Here is a 21748-nt window from a genome sequence, read left to right on the forward strand (position 1 = left end):
GGTGCAGCATCTGGGTTCAGAACATGCGATCAGATTCAGACTGCCTTGACCGAAATTCCTTGTCTGCAAACCCTTCAGCAAGTCATAAAATCTCTCTGAGCCTCATTCTCCTTGTTGGTAAAAGGGCCAGCATAGTAGAATTTAAGTTAGAGGGTTTTTATTGAGGATTAAAACAAGGCACTTCCTGGAAATGTACAGGTACCAATGTACTTAGTACAAGAGTGCATAGCACACTTTCCATAATTCGTTGCTATTATTATTATTATTATTATTATTATTATTATTATTACTTAAGAGCTTTCGCAAAGGGGAAAGGATGAGGTTTTCACGATTCTTCTAGTGACCGTCATGGAGATACCACAAAAAGAGTTAATCGTGTCAGTCTTGAGTTTTAAAGGCTCAGAACTAACATGCTTCCTCTGGCTACGGTGTCAGGTGCAGTTCAGATACCAACCAGAAAGTCGTTCTTGGACATTTCCTTTCCCTTTGGCCTCAACCTTGGTCATGCAGTGGCTCAGGCTCCACAGACGGACACCTCGAAATGCCAGCTAATGGAAATTTTGTGATGTGGACACTCTGCCCCGGAGGATTTGGACATATGCTTTTTGTGTTTAAATCAACAGAAAAAAAGTGCAACTGTAGCCACCCCTGTGCATAATCGTTGCAGTAGCCCATTTGCTCGCATGTTCCTGGAGCCCTTGAGTGCCAGGCCTGTCACTAGCCTCCCCTCTATGCATCGCAAGTGAGTCCAGTAGGTCAGATGAAAGACAGAGGCCAGCAGGGCATCATCACTTATTTACATAGCACTGATGAATAGCTGTACATAGATCAAGACATACACATTATTTCTAATAGCACAGCCATAGGGTCACATTGGCAAAAAGCCGCCTTTAGAAAAGTGCTTTAGTTGGATCCTTACAAACTCTGGCCCATTAATGTGCACTAAATATAGAAAAGGGAGCTCAAAAATCTCCTCACAGAAAATGTATTGTGAGGTGGGTTCATTGACATCAGGGGAAAATATTGTCGACTCCTACTTTTCCCAGTCATTAAAAAAAAAAAAAAGCATATAATGTTTCTTTTTGTCACTGGTAACTGCATGACCTTGAGTGAGTGACTCCTAAGTATCCATTAAAAAAAATATCTTTAAAGTGGATCACAGCTTTCTTCACGATCACCACAAACTGGACCCAGCCCGACTGTCGTCTCCCTGGAGGAAGGATAAGCCAGCCACGGTTCCTCCATAGGATGGAGTCTAAGTAGCAGTGAACAGGAAGGAGCTGCTGACGCCTCTGACAACAGCAGAGATCTCAAGTGTTCTTGCTATGGGGCAGGAACTAGACTCAAAGGCCAGGTATTTGATTCTAGTTACATGTAGGACAAAACTGTACGAACGGAAGCGGGTTTCTAGGAGGTGGGAGTGGGCACTGTTTTGACTCCCAGAGGGGCAGCCCGGGGCTGTGGTTGAGGTGGTAGAATGGCTCTGTATCTTGGTTGTGGTGGTGGTTACAGCAGTCTGTATATTTCAGAACTGGCAGAACCGGACGCCCAAATGGGGAATGTTAGTGTATAAAAATAAAATAATTTCGAAAAGGGAACACCGGCATTTACCCAACCCTCAGGAACGTAGACTTGCTTTGAAAGGGGTAATATGTGTCATTTAATCTCATAAATATTCACTGATGAGCTACTATCATGCAGTACTTTATGGGAAATCATAAAAGGAATACTTGCCTAGGTGCTCAGTGCCGTAACAATTGGACTTTGATAGACACGCACAAAAAACCGTAAGGAAATTTTAGGGTCGTAATGACCTTTTGGGAATTAAATGTAGATGGACGAGGAAGATACATCTAGTTGGGATCATGGATGGAGTAATACTGAATGGGCAGATTTTGAAAATGTTTTTCCATAAACCTTTAATTGAAGTCTAACATTTCTACTGAAAAGTCTAGACGTCTTATGTGTACCACCTGATCACTTTCCACCCAGTGTACGAGACCATTGTAGCACTCTTGTGCCTTCTGGTAGGCAAGTTTTCCCTGGAACATAATCGCTATCCCGACTTCTGACACCATTGATTAGTAATGTCTATATGTTATTTAACTTTATACAAATGGAATCATGCAGTATGTACTCTCACGTCTGTGTTCTTTTCCTCAACATTGTGTATGTGAGATTCCTCTCTCTTGTATGTGGCAGCCCTTCATTCCCATGCAGTATTCCCCTATCTAATTACGTCACTGTTTACTCTTCTGTTGATGAGTTGCCTACACTTCTGCGTTCTTATGAGAGGCACTGCCGTGCACATTATTGCTATATGGTTTTGGTGAACACACATAGACGTTTCTGGTTGGTATGCAGTAAGAGGTGGAATTATCAGGTTATAAGGTAGGCATATGTTCAGTTGTCTTCTTAAAAGTTTTGATTGCATTTGACGCACAATGTTGTGTTAGTTTCAGCTGTACGACATAGTGCTTCAGCTTGTCTATGTTATGGTGTGCTTGCCACAAGTGTAGCTACCATCTGTCACCATACAGCGCGAGCAGAGTATCAGTTACTATATTCTGTATGCTGTCTTTTATTCCTGTGACTTAGCTATTCCATACCTGAAATCCTGTATCTCTCACTCCTCTTCACTCATTGGCATACTCTCCCCATGCCCAGCCCCACTAGAGACCATCATTTTGCTATACTTATACTTTTGATTCTGCTTTTTGTTTATTCATTTGTCATTTTTAGATTCCACATATGCGTGAAATATGTAATTTTTTTCTCACTTGATTTATTTCACTTAGCAAAATACCCTCTAGGTGCTTCCATGTTGCTGCACTTGGTATGATTTCATCCTTTTTATGGCTGTGTAATATTCTAGTGTGCGTGTGTGTGTGTGTGTGTGTGTGCATGTGTGTGTGTGTGTATGTGTGTGCATGTATACATCACTTCTTCTGAATGTTCCATTTGCTTCCTTCTGGACCGACATTTGGCAATGCATCTCTATTTCATTTTATTGAGGAATGTATATGATTTTCCATAGAAAGGGATGATGGGTGCATGAAGGGTAGTCTAGGCAAAAGGAACAACCCAAGCAAGAGTATGTAGCTAGGGTTAGAGGATGAGTATGTTTTATTTGCTTGGAAATTTTATATTGCTTGGAATACTTACAGTAGTTGAGACTAGAAAGGTAAAGTTGGCCTTGATTGCCTGCCTGCATTAGAAAATTGAACTTCATTTATTCGGTGTTGATGACACTTTAGCTTTATTAGAACAGTTGCATAAAAATAGCAAGCCACGCTTTAGGAAGCGTTATCTAGTAGGTTGGTGTAGGGTACTTGGAGTGGAGTGGAGAGAATAACTTACCAGTTCAGGCCAGAACTGAATCACGGCAGAATAACCATGAGGGCAGAGGAGATGCAGTTTGGTGGCTGATGGGTTAGAAGTGGCAAGTGGCTGGACAGTGGAGGGTTAAGGGGGTAAAGACTAAAAGATACCTCTGACCTGGTGGTATGTTAGCCAGTTATGGCAAGATTCACTATTAGCCTTCTTAGTGAGGGACCTCTATTTGCTGTCTCTATTTCTTAACTTCCCATACACTTCATACTTTTTAATGTTTTGTTTCAAATTGTTGACTCCATCTAATCATTACTATGTCTAAAACCTATTGGTTTGGTAAAGAGCAATAAAATGAATAAACATGTACCCATTATATCTAAAGGCACAGAGCATTCTAGAAGTCTCATCTTTGAATTACAGCCTTCCCTTTACCCCCCACCAAGCTAACTGGTACCTTGAATTTTAGGCCAATCCCTCTCTTGATTTTCTTTCTTTCTTTTTTTTGTTTGTTTATTTTTGAGAGAGAGAGAGAGCGAGAGAGCGAGCCAGCATGCTCAAGTAGGGGAGGGGCAGAAAGATGGTGGGGGTGGTGGTGGTGGACAGAGGATACGAATGGGCTCTGTGCTGACAGCAGAGAGCCCGATACGGGGCTAGATCTTGTGAACTGTGGGATCATGACCTGAGCTGAAGTTAGACCCTTAACCAGCAGAGCCACCCAGGTATCTCTCTCTTGATTTTCATTATAGTTTTACTGTCTCTTATCTGATGTTTAGCAGCATCCCTGTGCCCTGCTTACTTAATGCCAGTAGCACGCACTTGCCTATTTGTAACAGCTGAAAGTATCTCCAGACCTTGTCAAGTGCCCCCTGGGGACAAAATCATCCCCAGTTGAGAACCACTGCTCTCCAGTGTTAGGATTCAGTGAAATGGCATTGAGTTCCCAGGACTGACAGGGAAGAGCCATCATGTAACTTCCCTTACTTCCATCCTGCACCCTCCCAGCCCCAGGCTAGTGACTGTGGACAGTGGTACGTTCTTGTCTTTTGGTGCTGGACCTTCCCTGGTCCTGGAGGTCAGCCATTTCCTCTGCCAAGTGCTGGTGACTATTTTCCATATTCCCATGAACCAGAAGTCTACTTTATATCTACCTGCCTCTCTCTTTGCCCAAATCCCTCTGCTCCTTGAGGGAGTCTTTATGGGCCTGATAAGATGCTTATTGCATTTCTTCCCAGCAAAAAAGCGTGTAATTTGGAGATTGTCGTGAAAAAAATATAATAAATATATATTAATAAGTCAAAGTTAAAAGTGTCAATAAACTGAAAGATGCCCCTATTTTAAACACACATTTTATAGCATTATCGATAGTTTGATACTGATTCGGGCTTAGGCATTATGGAAAATATGCAGATTGGTAAAATGATGGGGCCTTTGATCTTTAAAATTAAAATCAGAGAAATTTAAGTGAAAATATATTTTGGTGGTACACAGCATTCCCATAAATCTGTGCCTGAAATTTTTTTTTTTTTTTTAAGTACAACACAAACCTGTCCATGAATCCCAAAGCATTATAAAGTTGGCTCCATCTAGTGTGTGAAAGTATTATACAGCTAGGGGGGAAAATCTGTACTGGAAATCTCTTGGCACCTCATTATGAAATTAGAAAAAAAATGAATTAAAACGAAAGTGAACTGTAAGCTATATTTGTGCCCTAGGAGGTAACACAGGCAGAAGTGACCTTCACAGTGAGAGAGAAGTCGTTATATATTGAAGCATCAACATCAAGCATGCCTGACATTGTGTTCCAACCCAGCCTTGCCCTGCCCACTACCCACCCCCCCATACCCACCACGTCCCCCCCCCCCTTTTTTTCTTTCTGGAGGTCTTGTTTACAGGCACGTGATGTGTCACTTCCATTGTGATATTCTCAGTCCTACTTGGCCAGGTCCCCACTCTTCCTGTATGGAACCATATCTGAGAGTCATGCTCATTTTTGACTGTTCATTGCGCAGTTGGGGCTAGGCCCACTTCCAGTGCTTTCGGAACCCTACATGATTTTCTTTATCCCACTAAAATTCTTTGTAGCTGTCTGAGCTTTTCACTGCAGAGAGTAGGTCCCTATTTCCAGGTTGTGTTTGATCTTGTTACCTCTGAAAGATTCTGGCACATTCTTCACTTCTTTCAGTCAGCGTTCCCCAAATTTTAGCCATTCTCATGCTAGCTTCATGACTTTTGCCCCCATTGACTACTGGGGCTTAAAAAAAATAAAAATGTATTTCAAAGGAAATGATATAATGGCAACCACAAGTGGAAGTACATATAAAATGAATGCAATAAAATTGAAAGAAAATTGTTAGTTTCTTAAAGGTGTATTGTCTAAAAGTGTCTGAGCCTGAGGTCTGAGCATTTTTGGTTTACAAAGGGCAAGTGTTGAGAGCTTGAAGACATATTTGCATCAAACAGAGACTTTTCCTGGGATGAAAGAAATTTGAAAGGGCTTTTCTCACTGTGTAATTCTGTGGTTCTTTATTGTGGAGTCGTGTGTCTCCATTTGAGATCATCTTGTGTCCCACACTTGAGCAAACTGCTCAAGTTTACCATCTTTGCCAAAGGAACTTCATAATTTTCCTCCTCGTTTCCCAAAGGACTTGTTTCCCCTAAAAAGGGGAATAATTTTTTTTGACTAATTCTTTTCTGAGCACTTCCTTCCTTCTTCTTCCATTAACAAGTATAAATTGTGCTGATATCTCACATTTTCTCACTCTCTTTTCCAACTAGATTAAGTTACTTGAGGACAAAAATTGTGTGTTTATGCTTCCTTCTAGCGAATACCATTCATTTAATTCATGCTTGGCATAAATATGCAGGGAAGCAGGCTTCATTCCTTTTTTTTCTTTTCTTTTTTTTTTTTTTTAAGGTAAATCATGGTCAGAAGTGGTCCAAAAGATCACCATGGTCAATTAATTAATCATTTAGCTCATTGACAACTAGTTTTGGGGCACAATCTCTGGATCTGGAATGGTGCCAGGTTAAGAATGAGGAGGTGAACTTAACAGACCTGCTTTATGCCTTCATGGAATTCGGAATCTGGTGTGGGGGGTGGGGCAGAGACAACTAAAAAGGCCAGTGCAGTGCAGGCTTCTAATTATAGAATTAGTCTGCTTTTGTGATTGTTGGGTAGCTCACGTAAACTTGGAACAGAGAAGCATAAAGGAAGGCATGTGGGCCCTGGAGTTTCAAACCCCACATCTATACCTTATTAACACCCTTACTTTGGGCAGGCTGCTCACCTCTCTCCCTGTCCTTTAGTGTCTTTATTTAAATTAAAAGCGATGAAATACACATAAGGTGTGATATGCAAATACAAGGTATAGTTATCATTGTGACAATATGATAAATTCTATCCTCTCTCCTCCCTGCCCTTTTTAAAAATGAGATAGAAACACGATGTCATTTTTTTTTCCAAATAATTCAAATTTCCTGTCTGGCACACTTGAAAATGAAAATATATTGATCTTCCATCCAGCATTAGAAAGCAAGCATTCTTGTTAATGGGAATATCATTGTGGATAGTGCTTAAAGATGGCAAAGCCACACAATTTTCAAACTGTGTTTAAATTAATAAGTGATTTGGGGCGCCTGGGTGGCGCAGTCGGTTAAGCGTCCGACTTCGACCAGGTCACGATCTCGCGGTCCGTGAGTTCGAGCCCCGCGTCCGGCTCTGGGCTGATGGCTTGGAGCCTGGAGCCTGTTTCCGATTCTGTGTCTCCCTCTCTCTCTGCCCCTCCCCCATTCATGCTCTGCCTCTCTCTGTCCCAAAAGTAAATAAATGTTGAAAAAAAAAATTTAAAAAAATAAATTAATAAGTGATTTGAGCATTCAGAGGCACTCCAAAACATTTCTCTCTTCAGGCTGTACAGTCCCTGATGTCAGTGTTTTATGTCAAGGATATCCAACAGTGCCTGGGACAAAGAAGGTGCTCAAAAAAATATTTGGTGAATTTTTACCAGAATCCAGTTCCTGGGCCTCCCATAGATAGAAATGAGAACAGATCCAAAAGTCAAGGCTTTATTGGAGCTACAGCTGGAGCTGAAGGGAATTACAGCACCCAAAAGAGTAGTCAGGTTGGCCTCCCTGAACAGAGAGGAGAGGCCCCCTTATACCGAGAATGCACCCCTCAGGGTGCCGCTCTGGTCCAATAGATTGAGGAGGTAAAGGGAAAAAAGTGGTGCCTCCTCCTGATTGGTTGGAAAGGCCTCATCCTGATTGGTCCATATTGGCAGGTAAGTCAGGCAGCTCATTGGAGATTTTTGGAGCCTGGGTCCTCTGCTTTAAGTCTGGCATGTATATGGGGCTGCATCCTTGGCCACATCCTGGTTCTGCTCTGTGAGAGACCTAGTTTAACAATAACAGCCCACAGAAAGTGTCCCAGGTGCTTGTTTTTTACTTGAGGCTTATTCCTGTTAGAAGGAGTGAGCTTGAATGAGAATATTTTGATTTTTCTTATTTTTTTTTTTATTCATGATTTAGTTTGCATCTCTTAAAAATAAAAAAAAATTATTTGATATTAGAAGCCAGATAAGCATGAATAAGAATGGTTATTGTTATCCGCATCTGCTTTGCCATTATGCCTGTAATACCTGGCAGGTAATTAATACTTAGTAAATATTAAAGTTAGGTAGCTTTGTTGGCACTATCTCTTTTTTAAAGGACACATGGCTGAATATTTTAAAGCAAAGATTTAATTTTTCCTTTTTGTTAGTTTATGGCAGTGTTACTTGAAATTACACAGGCCATTAATTTAAAATATTGGTTATTTTAACATTTTACTATCCACATAAATATACACTTTGATTATAGGCAAGACTCCCTAGGGTGTAAATTAGGTACAGAACGCTAATATGTATCGAGTTTATTATGATTGATTGGATTTAATCAACAGACAGGAAGGATTTATGTGCAAATATTATTTTTCTCATTTTAAATCCTGTTTGCTCAGCATAACTGAAACAGGATGTCATTAGAATAAGAGTCAGTACTGAGATGCTTTAGAAGTTTGGGAAATTTGACTAGTAACACAAATTTAACGTAAGGTGATCTATTGAACACAAAGAGGTTGTTTGGTATAGTTTTGCTTATTTAAATATATGATTTCCTAGTTGACCTCTGGGTATATTTATATAGTAAAAATACAAGTTAAAAACATAAATGACATACTGCGTCAGAGCAGAGGGTTCCCTGGGCTAGAATTTTTTGCCTGTAGCTAAGACAGCCACTGAAAAGGCATAGTTAGTTGTCCACTATCACAAGTTACAGATTATCAACTTTTAGTTTTTGGTTTTTTATTATGAATGTATAATTCACAAATATCCCTCTGGACCTTTCCTGACCTCATATATATTGAGGATCTGTGTAACCTCTTCAAATACCAGTTTTCAAAAGTATCTTCACTATTGCCTCCAAATGGTAACTTTTATTTGCCATAGTGTTGAGGCTCTCAAGGCTAACTTTTTATTCCCTATAGTATTTTGAAATCAAGTACCTATATATATAGAGAGAGAGAGAGTGAAAGAGAGAGAGAGCGAGCGAGCACTCAGGGGAGGGGCAGAGAGAGAGGGAGAGAGAGAGAATCCCAAGCAGGCTTCGTGCTGTCAGTACAGAGCCTGACATGGGACTTGATCTCACGAACAACGAAATCATGACCTGAGCCAAAATCCAGAGTCAGACACTCAAAACTGACTGAGCCACCCAAGTGACCCGAGTGCGTTTTTTTTTTTTTTTTTTGGTTTTTTTGAGGCACTGTGCTAAGTATTTGCCTTACTTCATTTAATTATCACGTTAATCCATCAAAGAGGTAATATTCATGCCCCATTTTACAGATGCAGATTTTGAGACTCAGAAATTGAATGACTTGCCCAAGGTAAAATAATGAGATGAACACAGTGTGTGTGTGTGTGTGTGTGTGTGTGCACTTTACATGCACCACTACACTATTTTGTCTCTGATTGAAAAGTGGTTCTGTTTGTACCTCTAGGGGAGACATCTCAGCTACTCGTTCATTCATAAAATAGTGGCCTCTCAGAGGTTTGCTGCCTACTGATTGAAACCACTTTTCTGGGTCCTTACCACATCTTGTACAGATTGGGAGTTTTTGTACCTCACTCTTGACTTCCATACCACCTTCCACCATAGCGTAATTGTGTACAAGAAACAGTCTATCTCTGCCTTCAACTCAGGTTTTGGAATCCAAGTACTAAAATTACATGAGTAGATGAGAAAGTTTAGCTGAAGAAATATCCATCCCTTTCTTACCTTCGTGCCCTTTTCCAGCTCCTCTTTGGACCGTAAGAGATTTAGGTGGTTCTTCGAGTTGTTCGTGCCCTGATACCTCTTTCAGAGATGGTAGGTTGGGAAGGATAGATTCCTTCACTTCAGCAGCTGCAGTGGTCTGTGGAGGCCATTTCTAATAGATTCTGTTGCTTTAAAATATTTTAATGTCTTGACTCTTGCCGTGAAGAAGAAAGAATCTGAAGTCTTAGATGATGAGGATGATGGGGGTTGTGCTAACGCATTCCTGCTTCAGTCCTCAACACCCTTAAGAGGATGGCAAAGACATCCTATGGGCTCATTTGCTCTCCAGTCTTTAATTATTTCCAAAAAGTGACTACAATAAAAGAGAAGTCCACATTTTTCTTTTTAAATGAGTTAGGCGTTAAACACTACGGTGAGAGAAAAATACCATGGCCTTAAACTCCTGAAGTGGAAAATTTTATTTATCATGAAGTCACATCGTAAATAACTTTGGGCCCCCACAATGACGACAGCCTTATCTTTTCCTGTTTATTTCCCCAGATAAAGGAAAGTAAATTGCAGTTTTACTAAATTTCTCGTTTGAAGAAATGCCAATCAAAGTGGCATAATCTCATCAGTGTTTGTCTCTCCAGCTCCTTGTTGTCTCATGAACTTGGCCTGTATTGTAGATTGTGATCTGCTTATTGCAAAATACCCCAAATAACAAAGAAACAGCCTCTGACTCTCAGTTAGTGCAAGAACCAGTGTTTCTTTTGAAGTGAACCCTAAGAGAATCTCAGAAAGCTCAATATAAAATTAATATGCTATATTGATTATTATATTCAATGAAAGGCCAAACTGTTACTTCATGTATCTCTCCCTTCGTTAATTGCTTAAAAACTGACTTCACACAACATTTGAGATGCCTCTTTGCCAATTATATTTTTATTCTCAGGACAGGTTTTTCTAAATGGTCTTTAAAAAATTAATTTTTCGTTCCAGATGTTTGCATAAGCATTTAAACGGTTCTTTAATAATGTCGGAGTGAGCCTAAATCAAGTTTACCTGGGGTCATCTTGGTCCCGTCTGCTTTTCCTTGTTGCAACCTTAAAAGGCTTCTTTGTGTGCCAGGTACAATGAGCCGTCTTTCAGAAGATGCTGGACCATCATTTTTACAGTGAGATCTGTTCTTGGTAGCAGAAGAAAATAGAAACAGGATGAAAGAGATCATCGTGATTGAATGGTACTGAACAGTTATTTCTGCAGATAGGTGGTCATTAAAAATTGCCTTCAGTCAGGCTGTGAGGACTTCAAATTAGAACTGCTGGACCCCTTTCTTGTCACTTTGTATCTCAGTACTTACTCATGAAGGTCAATTGTGTTCAGCAACTTAAAGTTTCCAAACATAGTATATAATTGTGCTTCCCATTCATGCCTGTTGACGCACCCTTTCTAATTAATTAAATGCTGTGAGATTGTTCTGTGGAGGGGCCTTTGTTACTGATCTTTTTTAATGCTGTTGTTCGTCTGTCCATTCTTCTTTCCACCCATCCAGCCATCCAGCTAGCAAATATTTATCGAACACTTAATCTGTGCCAGGCACTGAGAATAAAATAAATACAAAGGACCCTGCCTTCAAGGACAGAAGACAATTAGACAAATAAAATGATCATATCTGGAGAGGGGGGTGGTGGGGGTGGCGGGGGGGACTTCTCTGAGGGAAAAATGTCACGCCTGTAAAGCCCTCCTCTGGAAGGTGAGGAGGAGCCAGCGGGGGGGGGGGGGGGGGTGGGGGGGAAGTCTCTGGAGGAGGCCGAGGAGAACACCTGGCATGCGTCCCCTCAACCCAGTATTACGACAGCACGGGTATGGGAGTTTGGGTTTCTGTGGTGTGAACCCCTGAAGAACAGAGTCCCTGGCTTCCTCACTGCTGTCTTGCACACGGCCCTGAGAAGACACCTCGCACATGCTGGGCCAGTCAATGTTTGCACTGCAGGGGCCTTTCAGTGCCTCGGACTTTTCCCAGAATGGGGCATAATGATGTGTGGGGAGAAGGGGGCGTGTGTTCTTTACTCTTGAGAGATTTTTGAGTTTCATCATCACACTCACGGTACTCTTTAATTACCTCATAATAAGGCTTTCACTGAACGTTCGTTCAAAGTATGTCCATAATTCCAAGTGTTTTAAAGGAGTAAGCTCTACAAGTAGAAACTTCTCTATTCAACAAACAAAGGGTGCTCACCTTCTGGGGTATTTTCTTGCCACTCTTCGATAGTTTACATAGAATATATTATACGTATATATGTTATAATATATTATATATTAGTGGTTCCTGGGCCTGACTTCACATTGGACTTTTATGAGAGTTTTTTTTTTAAACACACAGAATTCCAAACTCACCTGCTAGAGTCTCATTCAGTCATTTGTTTCGGGAAAGATCCCTGACATTAAATGCTCCTGTGTTGATGTTGAGGGAATAGCGGGGGAGAAGAGTCCCCAGGCGCTTGTGATAGGACTACAGGCTCAGGAACTATTGGCTGGGATCATACTGAAACATTTGAAGAGAAAGTACATGCTTCCTAAATTGGCTGTGGGGGGTAGTTCATGCATCAGTATAATGCTGGGCACACAATGATCCCTCAGCTCTTAACTGTCTGAGGCCAGTGAGTAGTAGAAGTGTGAGTTTCCTAAAAACAGCAATGACTATCAAAAGAAAAGACAGAAGAAAATGGTGTGCTGTGGGAGCAATAAAACATTTGATATCCAAGTAAAGTAAGAATTCTGACAGCGATAAGGGTTCTACTTTTCCTCCACTGAGTTTTGGACAGGGTAACAAGTAAAACCTCTTATCTCTTCTCTCACCCATTCAAAGTGGTGATTGGATTTTTCCTTCCAAAAAGATTCCAAGGCCCAAATTTAGCATCTAAAGGAAAATTTGACTGTCACTTGGATGGTTGATACTTTTAAGTTCCATTTTAGTGAAGGTCATCTTTGTAAAGGTCAGTAAGAATTCTGATGACTCTAGTTTTTTTTGCTGAAATTTGGGGCAGGGAGTAGTAATTAAGATTTGAAATGCACTGGAATACAGGTAATATTTTTACTCTGCATTTGGTGTCTTGTGTTTTTTAAATATTCTTTTTCCTTTTTCTCCACTTGCATTTCTTTGTGTTTAAATTTAGGGTTTATGTGTGTGTGTGTGTGTGTGTGTGTGTGTGTGTGTATGTGTATATAATATATATATGTATATATATGCATAAACATATGTATATGCAGTTGGGATACTCACCTGGATAATACAGATGTGCACAAGAGAGTTATTTTCATGTTATAGATTAATGCATTTTAAGGATTTTTTTTAAAGTAACTTTTTAAAAAAAAATTTAGTTTTAGAGAGAGTGCGAGTGGGAGAGAAGGGTAGAGGGAGAGAGGGAGAATCTCAAGTAGGTGCCACAGAATTGAATCTCAGCACGGAGCCCAACGCAGGGTTTGATCCCATTGCCCTGGGATCATGACCTAAGCTGAAATCAAGAGAGGGATGCTCAACCGACTGAGCCAGCCACGGACCCCCATTTTAAAGATATTTATTGAACATCAACCACAGACGAGTATATTCCACTAGGTTCTAGGGATACAATGGTGAACAAAAAAGACAAGGTTCCTGCTCCTCTGAGACATTTGTTGAACAATGGGGTGACACCTTGAGGACTGGTATTTTATTTTATTTTTAAATTTGTAATTGAAGTGTAGGTGACATACAGTATTATATTAGTTTCAGGTGTACAACATAGTGAAATGACAAATACATTGCAGAACACTCACCATGATAAGCGTACTTACTGTCACTGGACAAAGTTATTACAGTGTTACTGACCGTATTCCCTCTGCTGCACTTTCTGTACCCATGCCTTATTTATTTTATAACTGGAGGTTTAATCTCTTCAACTCTTTTGCCTATCCTCCCACCCGTCTCCCCTCTGGCAACCACCAGTTTGTTTTCTTGTATTTATGAGTCTGTTTCTTTGTGTTTGTTTGTTCGTTTGTCTTCCAGATTCCATATGTAAGTGAAATTATATGGTATTTGTCTTTCTCCTGCTTATTTCACTTAGCATAATACCCTTCAGGTCCATCTATATTGTCACAAGTGGCAAGATTTCATTTTTCTTTATGGCTGAGTAATACTCCATTGTGTGTATATATACCACCTCTTCTTTATCCATTCATCTATCATTAGACACTTAGGGTTTCATATCTTGGCTATTGTAAATAATGCTGCAATAAACGTAGGGGGACATCTATCTTGAATTGGTGTTTTGTTTTCTTCCGGTAGATACCCAGGAGAGGAATTACTGGATCATATAGCAGTTCTCTTGTTAATATTTTGAGGAACCTTTATACTCTTTTCCATAGTGGCTGTACCAATTTACATTCCCACCAACAGTGCCTGAGGGTTTCTGTTTTTTTCACATCCTTGCCAATACTTGTCATTTCTTGTCTTCTTTATACTAGCCGTTCTGACATGTGTGAGGTGGTATCTCTTTGTGGTTCTGATTTGCATTTTCCTGATGAGGAGTGATGTTGAGCCTCTTATGTGTCTGTTGGCCATCTGCATGGCTTCTTTGGAAAAACGTTTATTCGAGACCTCTGACCCTTTTTTTATTCAGGGGTGTGTGTGTGTGTGTGTGTGTGTGTGTGTGTGTGTGTGAAGCAGATAGGTATTTTAGTATTGGGGAAATGTATGTAATATTTCATAAATTTTGTACATGGCAGCATATGTACACATTTAAGTCAAACTTTACTCCATTTGCTGGTGAGTATTTCAATGCTGTGGCCAAGAACACTGGTGTAATATAGATCTTTCTAAAGTACCATGAATAGTTGAACACATGCCCCTTAAAAGTAATTTTATTTAAATACTTATGTAAACAGTCAATGGACAGCCGTCTTGGGGGTGGTGGATTATCTGGGATGAAAGGTCAAGCGATGTCATTGGCTGAACGTGCCAGGGGAGCATTTGGCACCACTTTGTGTCCCTGATGGAATGGCTGGAATTGATACCATTGGTTTCATGGTCAACATTTGAGATCTCATGGAGGGTACAAATTTTCCCTGTGTGTAAGCATGTAATAAATCAGGGTTTCAGTTCTAAAACTTACCCGGTACCTTGTAACTTAATGCACTTTCAAATAGTGCCCGAAGTAAGAGGGAGTCCAGCTCAGTCTTTTTAAAGATAATCTAGCTATCCCTTAAAGTTCCAGATACAGTGATTTCCTACCCTTTCTATTTTCCTTCATCTTCTACTTTCTCTATGTTTTTTTTTTTTTTTTTTTTTTTCACTATGTTCGTTTTACTTTGGTTCTCTAGGTCGGTCAATGTGAATCAAGGATAACAGCCCTAACCATCATCATAACCATAACAGCTGTTTTTTAATTGAGAGCTTACTATATGTCAGAGACTAACACATCACTGTATTATATTCTTCAGTTCTAACAGCATCCTGTGGGATAGGCACTTATCATTTGCCTTTCTCAGGGGAAGAATCTGGGGCATGGCAAGTTTGGTAAATTTGGACAAGGTCACAGACTTAATAAGTGGTGGAATTTCAGCCTGGATAAGTTGACACCAGAACCTTTGTACTTTATTTTTATGACAGAGGTGGGAGAAGAGAGGTTGGGTAGGTTAGTGTGTGTGTGTGTGTGGGGGGGGGTTGGATAGTGTAGAATCTTACTCCTCTGTTTACCCCAGCACCCAGCACAACACCTGGTGTGTAGGAAGTACTCAATAACTATAGTTAGTGAATGCAATTATATTACATTAGGGACCTGGATTCCCTACCCTACCCTACCCCAAGTCTTTTTATTGGTCTTTAGTTTTGTCAGTACTCTGTTCACTATTCTGAAATTCTCTTCACCCTTTCTACCCTCGGTGCTCTCTCATCCCCCATGAACTATCATCATGTCCTACTAGGACCATTTCAGTAGCCAATCTTGGCTCTCTTTTAGCTGAGTCTCAACATAGCAGCTAGAGGGAACTTTCTAAAACTCAAATCTGAGCCCTTTGCTCCTCTGCATATAGTCTCTCCGTGGTTTCCTGTTCATCTTGGATCAAAATCAACTCCTTCTCCCTGTCCTATCAGATCCCATGTGGTCTGGCCCAGGTCATTGCTTTGGTTTCATGGACACCATGCTTTTCCCTCCCTCTCTGTCCTCCCAACTATAGTGGATCATTCTTGTAATTCCCACCTCAGGATTCTTGCACGTATATATTATTACCACTGCTCAGAAGACTCTTCTTCCACGCTCTCCTTCCCCCTGAGAGCTACCCCTACTGAGATCTCAGCACAGAGGTCCCTGCCCAAGAGAAGTCTTTTCTGACCCTTACATTTTAAGCCTTTCCAGCTCCCTGTAGAAGTTATTACATGTAGCATTATCTGACAGTGTGATTATTTAATATGTGTGTCCCACTAGCCCATAAACTCCAAGAGTTTACACAGTGCCTGGGACGTAGTAGGTGTCCCCTAAATATTTATTAAATAAAAGAGTGAATGAATGAACAAATGAGCAAAGAATAAAAAGAACTAGCAGTAGCCTGCCTGAGACTCCCGACTAGAGCTTTCCTATTATTAAAGGGAGGTGAAAACAAAGATAATTTCATTACATCATGGAATTCACGCTTGATTATGGCTTGTAGAGAATGCATTGTTTTCCCATCATTTACTTTGGAGATAAACTCTTAGGCACAGAGAGGTGAAGTAACTTGCCCAGGGCACACAGCTAACTGGTGTCACATGTCTTCGTTCTGACCTTTGAATGGTGTGTGGAGAGAAACATACATATTTTCATAACTCTCCAGCCCTCTGGTGTGCTGAGTCTGTAGGATTTCCATTAATATTTGGTAATATTGATGTTGTCATGTTGGAATTTTAAGAACGTCTTTTGAGAACGCGTGTTGTTATTTTTATTTCTCCTTGTACACCAATGCTTCCAGAATTAATTGGGTGACAGTCTAAGAATACACAGATATATGGCCTGAAGATGTGTATGTCCTAAAAGATGGTGTCCACAATTAGAAGCAGCTTGTGTTTGGCTCCCACCAGGACTTGGTAGGGACAACCCTCATCCGCTTGGGGTCTGAGGGTGAGGAAGTCTGTCTGGATCTCTGGCCTGCCAGTAGGAGAGCATGTGCGATTATCAGATCCAGTTCCAAAAATGCTCGAGATCTCTCAAACTGAGAAGGGACGCAAGCAATCCTACAGCCCTCCTAAATTCTGAGACTCCGTTAAGTGTTAAAAATTCCCCGGGATGTGAAATTACCTCCCTTTCAAGTTCTCCACTAACTAACGCGCAGCCGCTGCAAACCTCAGCCGGTACCTGCAATCTGGAAGGCTAAGAGAGAGCATCCTGAGGTGCTCGCCTGGCTGCTGGGGGAAGTGTTGGCCTGCCTGGGTCCTTGCATCGCCCCTTCAGCAGTGTGAGGCAGCATTTTTGTCCTGCAGGTACAGTAGGTACTGGATTAAACAGGTCTGCTGTTGAAGACAGACACCAGGCACCGTTCTAGCACGAGCTGTGTTTGGATTGGAGTTTCCAGGGCCTTATCAGGAGCCACCCCTAGTGACACAGCCAGTGCCAGAACTAACTTTGACTTTCACTCTTCGCCAAGGGCTCGAAGAGCACCTTAAAGGAAAAAAGATGGAGGCGCTTAGAGTTCAGATGTTCATGCCTTGCTCCTTTGAAAGCTTGTATCTGTAAGTGAAGTTTTATTCTGGAAATAATCCCGGGACCACTTAACAGGAGCGATTTTTTTTTTTTTTTTTTTTTTTTTAAGGGGGAGGCTAGAGAACGGGAAGGTTTTATTGGGAGTTAAAAATACTGGAACTGTTACTTTGTTACTGTGGCTTTAATCAGCTTCAGCTGTAGCCTCTAATACGCGGCCAGGACAAGGATAACAACTAATTTGTGGGTGGGGGGGTGGAAATGCTGGCCCATTAGCTTTGTCTTGTTTAAAATTGAATGTCGGTCTTCAATTAATAATGCCAAAAAAAAAAAAAAAAATGACCGCTTGAACAATCCGAGAACAGAGCTTGATTTATGATTATGGGGTAGGTTGCAGCTCAGCTTCGTCATGAATAAAAAAGGATTTTCTTCAGGAAAACGAGTGTCCCTAGCAGTAGCATTTGTCAAAATTGCCTTATTGCAAACCCTTTGGATTTTTTGCTTTCTCCTTTTTTTTTTTTTTAAACCTTACTGTGGAACAGTAGCAGTTGCATTTATAAACATCTCGTTTGCATTTCTGTATATTGATTTCTTTTTCTCTTTGAGAGGAAAACAAAACATCCAAACATCAGAGTCATCTGCCTGGCGTGTAAGTGTAGAACAAATTTGAAATGGGCAGTTTCAAACAAATACTAAAAAAGAGAAAGACTAAGTAGATGATAGCGCCCCCCCCACCCCCCTTTAACATTTACTTTCAATGTTAGATGATAAGATTTGAAAACAATACTAAAAGCTGTGTCCCTAAGTGAATAGGCATTCAAGCAAATCAACTTATGCAAAAGCCACCTTTGGAGCTTAATAATTATTTACTGAACGTTCCTGGGTCATGAGAGAGGTTGTGATTAAGTCAGAAAAGCATTATGTTCAGCAGCTTGTGAAGGTGTGTTTAAAGACGACAAGAATAGTGGAAAAATACTAAATGTAGCAGAACTATTTTTAGAATTTGATTCTTAAAAAATGAATCCCCACAAATTGAAGTGCAGTTAGAGTTCATTGTGTTTAGTAGGTACATCTTTAGAATTTCTTATAGTAGCTTTTAAAATGATTTCTATTTTTTTTTTGCGTGATTTTTGCTGTATTGAGTTTGCTTTCACTTGTATTTTTCATTCTGTAGGTCATAAAAACAGTTTAATGACTTATTTCTTTGAAAAAAATGAGCATTTTATGGACAAAGTTTATGTATATTAATTATGTATTTAAAATGTCATTATGCTAGAAATGTTATAAATTTCTTCCTTGCAAAGCAGATAATAGTTAGGGAGATGATGTCTGCTCTTTGTGATTCATACCCCACAAGAATGTACTCTGTAACTTACTAATTTTTTTTAATATTAATTTAATGCAAATTAACAGATGACATGAAAGGATAAAACATGCCATTCTGATGCAGCCTAAGGACAGTGATGATGTCACCCTTGAATTTACACCAAAATTAATTCGTACAACTGCTTTTGCTTAATTGATTTTGAATTTCTTTTTCTGGTTAAAGAAAATACTCACCATAGGAGCATGCTTCCCTTCTAAACTCTCAGAATGAAATTCTTAGCACACATCTTTGACAAAACTGTTCACTGAGCTGTTGCCTATTAACTTCTTTGTGCCTGTTCTTTTAGGGAGGGCACATGCTGTGAATTAATTGTTTCTTTTGTATTTTCCTCTAGGAAAGCAAAAGAACACCATAGCAGAAGGCAACATTCTAAGAGTTTTGGCTTCCTAGAAAATAACTTGTCAGTTTTTACTAGTTTTGAGATTTTAAGAAGATGCTGAGGATACCAAATCAAGAATTAAAACATAGAATAGTGTAACTTGTACTTATGGCCCACGTGGTGTGCTGGCCACCATTCTAACCCATATTAACACATTTGATTCTCATAATTGCTCTCTACCTAAGGTATTGTTTTCTCCTTCCATTTTGCAGATGAGAAAATTGAGGTTTGGACAGGAGAAAAATCCTGCCCATGTCCTGTAACTGAGACATGATAGAGCCACATTTTCACCCTTAGGTATGCTGGCTCCAGGACTTCTGCTCTTTTCTGTTATGTTTTATGGATTTTCATTTAAGATACTGAATGAATTGATATTTCCTCCTCTGCCTTTTTACGGAGTGGTTTTCCGCAACGCACAGATTTCTGAATTACTCCAGCCATTCCTCATTTGAGCTTTTGAGGGGGGACATACCTAGTCTAGTGCCACAGTATTTGTCTTTCAAATGTATTTCCTTGTATCCAGTTCACTATTGATAATAATTATAAGGCAACTATTTGGGGCAAGAGATCTACAAAATATATACATCAATTATAGGATCTGTTCTGACTTGAGAAATCTGAAAATGTAGAAGGAAAGTTTGGCTTAGAATTAAGGAAATGCAGTAGGAGTCAGAGCTCTTGGGAAAAATATATTCTCTGTCACTGGATGATTCAAGCAAATGGTTTGACTAAAAGGTCTTCTGACACTAAGATTCTAATATTATCTGATTTTAAGAGGTGGAGTATTTGTTAGGATAGAGCCACCACATTTATTCACTAAACAGGCATTTATTTGATCCTACTGTGTGCCAAGTATTCTTCTGGGTGCTAGGGAATCTCTATATGAATAAAACATAAAACAAAAATCCTGTCCTCATGGAGACCGGGTCATGAAGGACTATGGTCATTTCAGCTCCATTCTTAAGTCTGGGCCTCATCTTTGCAGTTCAGAGTGACTGCTGGACCTCCAACCATTACAGCCAAAGTCTAGGAGACATGATGGCAGAACTTAGACGTGAAGCTAAACTAACCAAGTTCCTGGAAAGCTGGGTAATGTTGTGAGTGGCACTGTACCAGCTAAAACGAGGAGAAAATAGGAAAATGGATATTGGATTGTTTGAGTTATAGATTTTAGGCCAAAACTTTATTTTTTCCAGAATGACTGATATTTCCTAAATGTCACAAACACCAGCTGTGGTACTGCAGGGCACATCAAACTGGGCTTAATCAAAAATGGAGGTTGGTCTTTGCAAACGAGTATCCAATGTTCAGGGTTTTCAGGGCTTCACAGGTCATTCGATTCATTTGCTCAGCGTCATCCAATGCTGGCTCCTTCTTTGCATTTCCTTCTTCTCTGTCCTTTCTTCCTTCAGGCCACATTACTGTTTCAACTAGTTTGGCTTTCTTTTCAGTTGGTCCAGGAACTTCCAGACTTAATCTCACCATCTTTCCAAATCTTTGCATAAAGAGAGTTCTTTTACCCCAGTAGTTATAGTCCAAAGCATAGGACTGACTCTTGCTGGACCACTTTGGAGCACAGGCCCATGTGATGGATATGCTGATTGGCCAATCCTGGGTTGTGTTTCTATACCTGGAGTCAGCAGCAGCGTTATGACCTCATGAACTGAAAGTGAGGAGGCTGGTCCTTCAAGATGAAATCAGGGTGCATCACCAAAGAAGTGGGCAAGATGCTGGGCTGCTCATGAGGCCATCACTTGTCCTTTGGTCTGGATTTCCACACAGTATTGCAGACTTCCCATGTTGGGAAGGTATGTCCTAGGCATGCATAAAGAAAGTTCTTCCTTTTAAAATACTGCAGGTGGAGTGTCATGTCATGCCATCTCAATTATTTGCACCTTACAGGGGATGAGCTGTTCAGAGCATTTTAAAACATGGCAGCTAGGCACGAATGGGATTCCACAGTTGGACAGAGTAAGCAAGAATTGTAGAGTGTGGCCTAGTGGAAGGGAGCTTGATATGAAAGACAGAGAGCTTCATTGTGCAGCATCTTAACTTTATAGGTTTTATAACCTTTTGATGGCCTGGCTCTCAGAGGCACTTTCCTGTAGGGAATTGAGGGCTAAGAGTATGCCAGCCCATAGTGGGATCTGTGGAAGATGGAGAACAGTTGTGGTCATAAAATGAGGAAATGGCATCCTCGTATCCCTGGTTGAAAATATCGTTTAGTAAGAGTTGACATTCTCCTTAGTTACAGAGTGTACTGAAGTGAGAAACTCTGCGAGTGGTGAAAATAACCAACTTAAAAAAAATCTGATGATGAAATTGCCTGGAAGAACACTGGTCATATATTACTGAAGTCTCTTAAACATTTTTGGTAATCCTTCCTATTTAAAGAATTTTTTTTTCAGGCAAGGGCTTGCAACATATTTTTATTTTATTTATAAACTATAAACGTCAATAATGTTTATATGTTAAACACATTATTTACATTATAACTATATTACATTATTTACATGTGCCATATTGTAATGGTATATGTATTACATTGTACAACATGTACAAAAAGAGAAAATAAAGGTGAAGGATAAAATTTTTATGTAAAGAAACGTTCTTTAAAAAAATTTTTTTAACGTTTATTATTTTTCGGAGAGA

General features: G+C 40.1%; 1 protein-coding gene across 9 annotated transcripts in view; it reads left to right on the plus strand.

Moving 5' to 3' along the window:
- The window catches only part of MITF (melanocyte inducing transcription factor), a 226002-nt gene that overhangs the window by 104678 nt on the left and 99576 nt on the right, over nt 1–21748 (plus strand). The window contains exon 1 of one of the 9 annotated variants that reach the window (XM_045051858.1): nt 16560–17362. The exons of 6 other annotated variants lie outside the window; for them this stretch is intronic. In XM_045051858.1, coding sequence (XP_044907793.1) covers nt 17307–17362 — 56 coding nt within the window. In that variant the 5' untranslated portion in view covers nt 16560–17306. Of the gene's footprint in view, nt 1–16559; nt 17363–21748 lie in introns of those variants that run through there. 2 more of the 9 variants (XM_045051857.1, XM_006928932.4) reach the window with 2 other exon arrangements.

Source organism: Felis catus, chromosome A2, assembly GCF_018350175.1.
Source record: "Felis catus isolate Fca126 chromosome A2, F.catus_Fca126_mat1.0, whole genome shotgun sequence".
Taxonomy (NCBI): Eukaryota; Metazoa; Chordata; class Mammalia; order Carnivora; family Felidae; genus Felis; species Felis catus.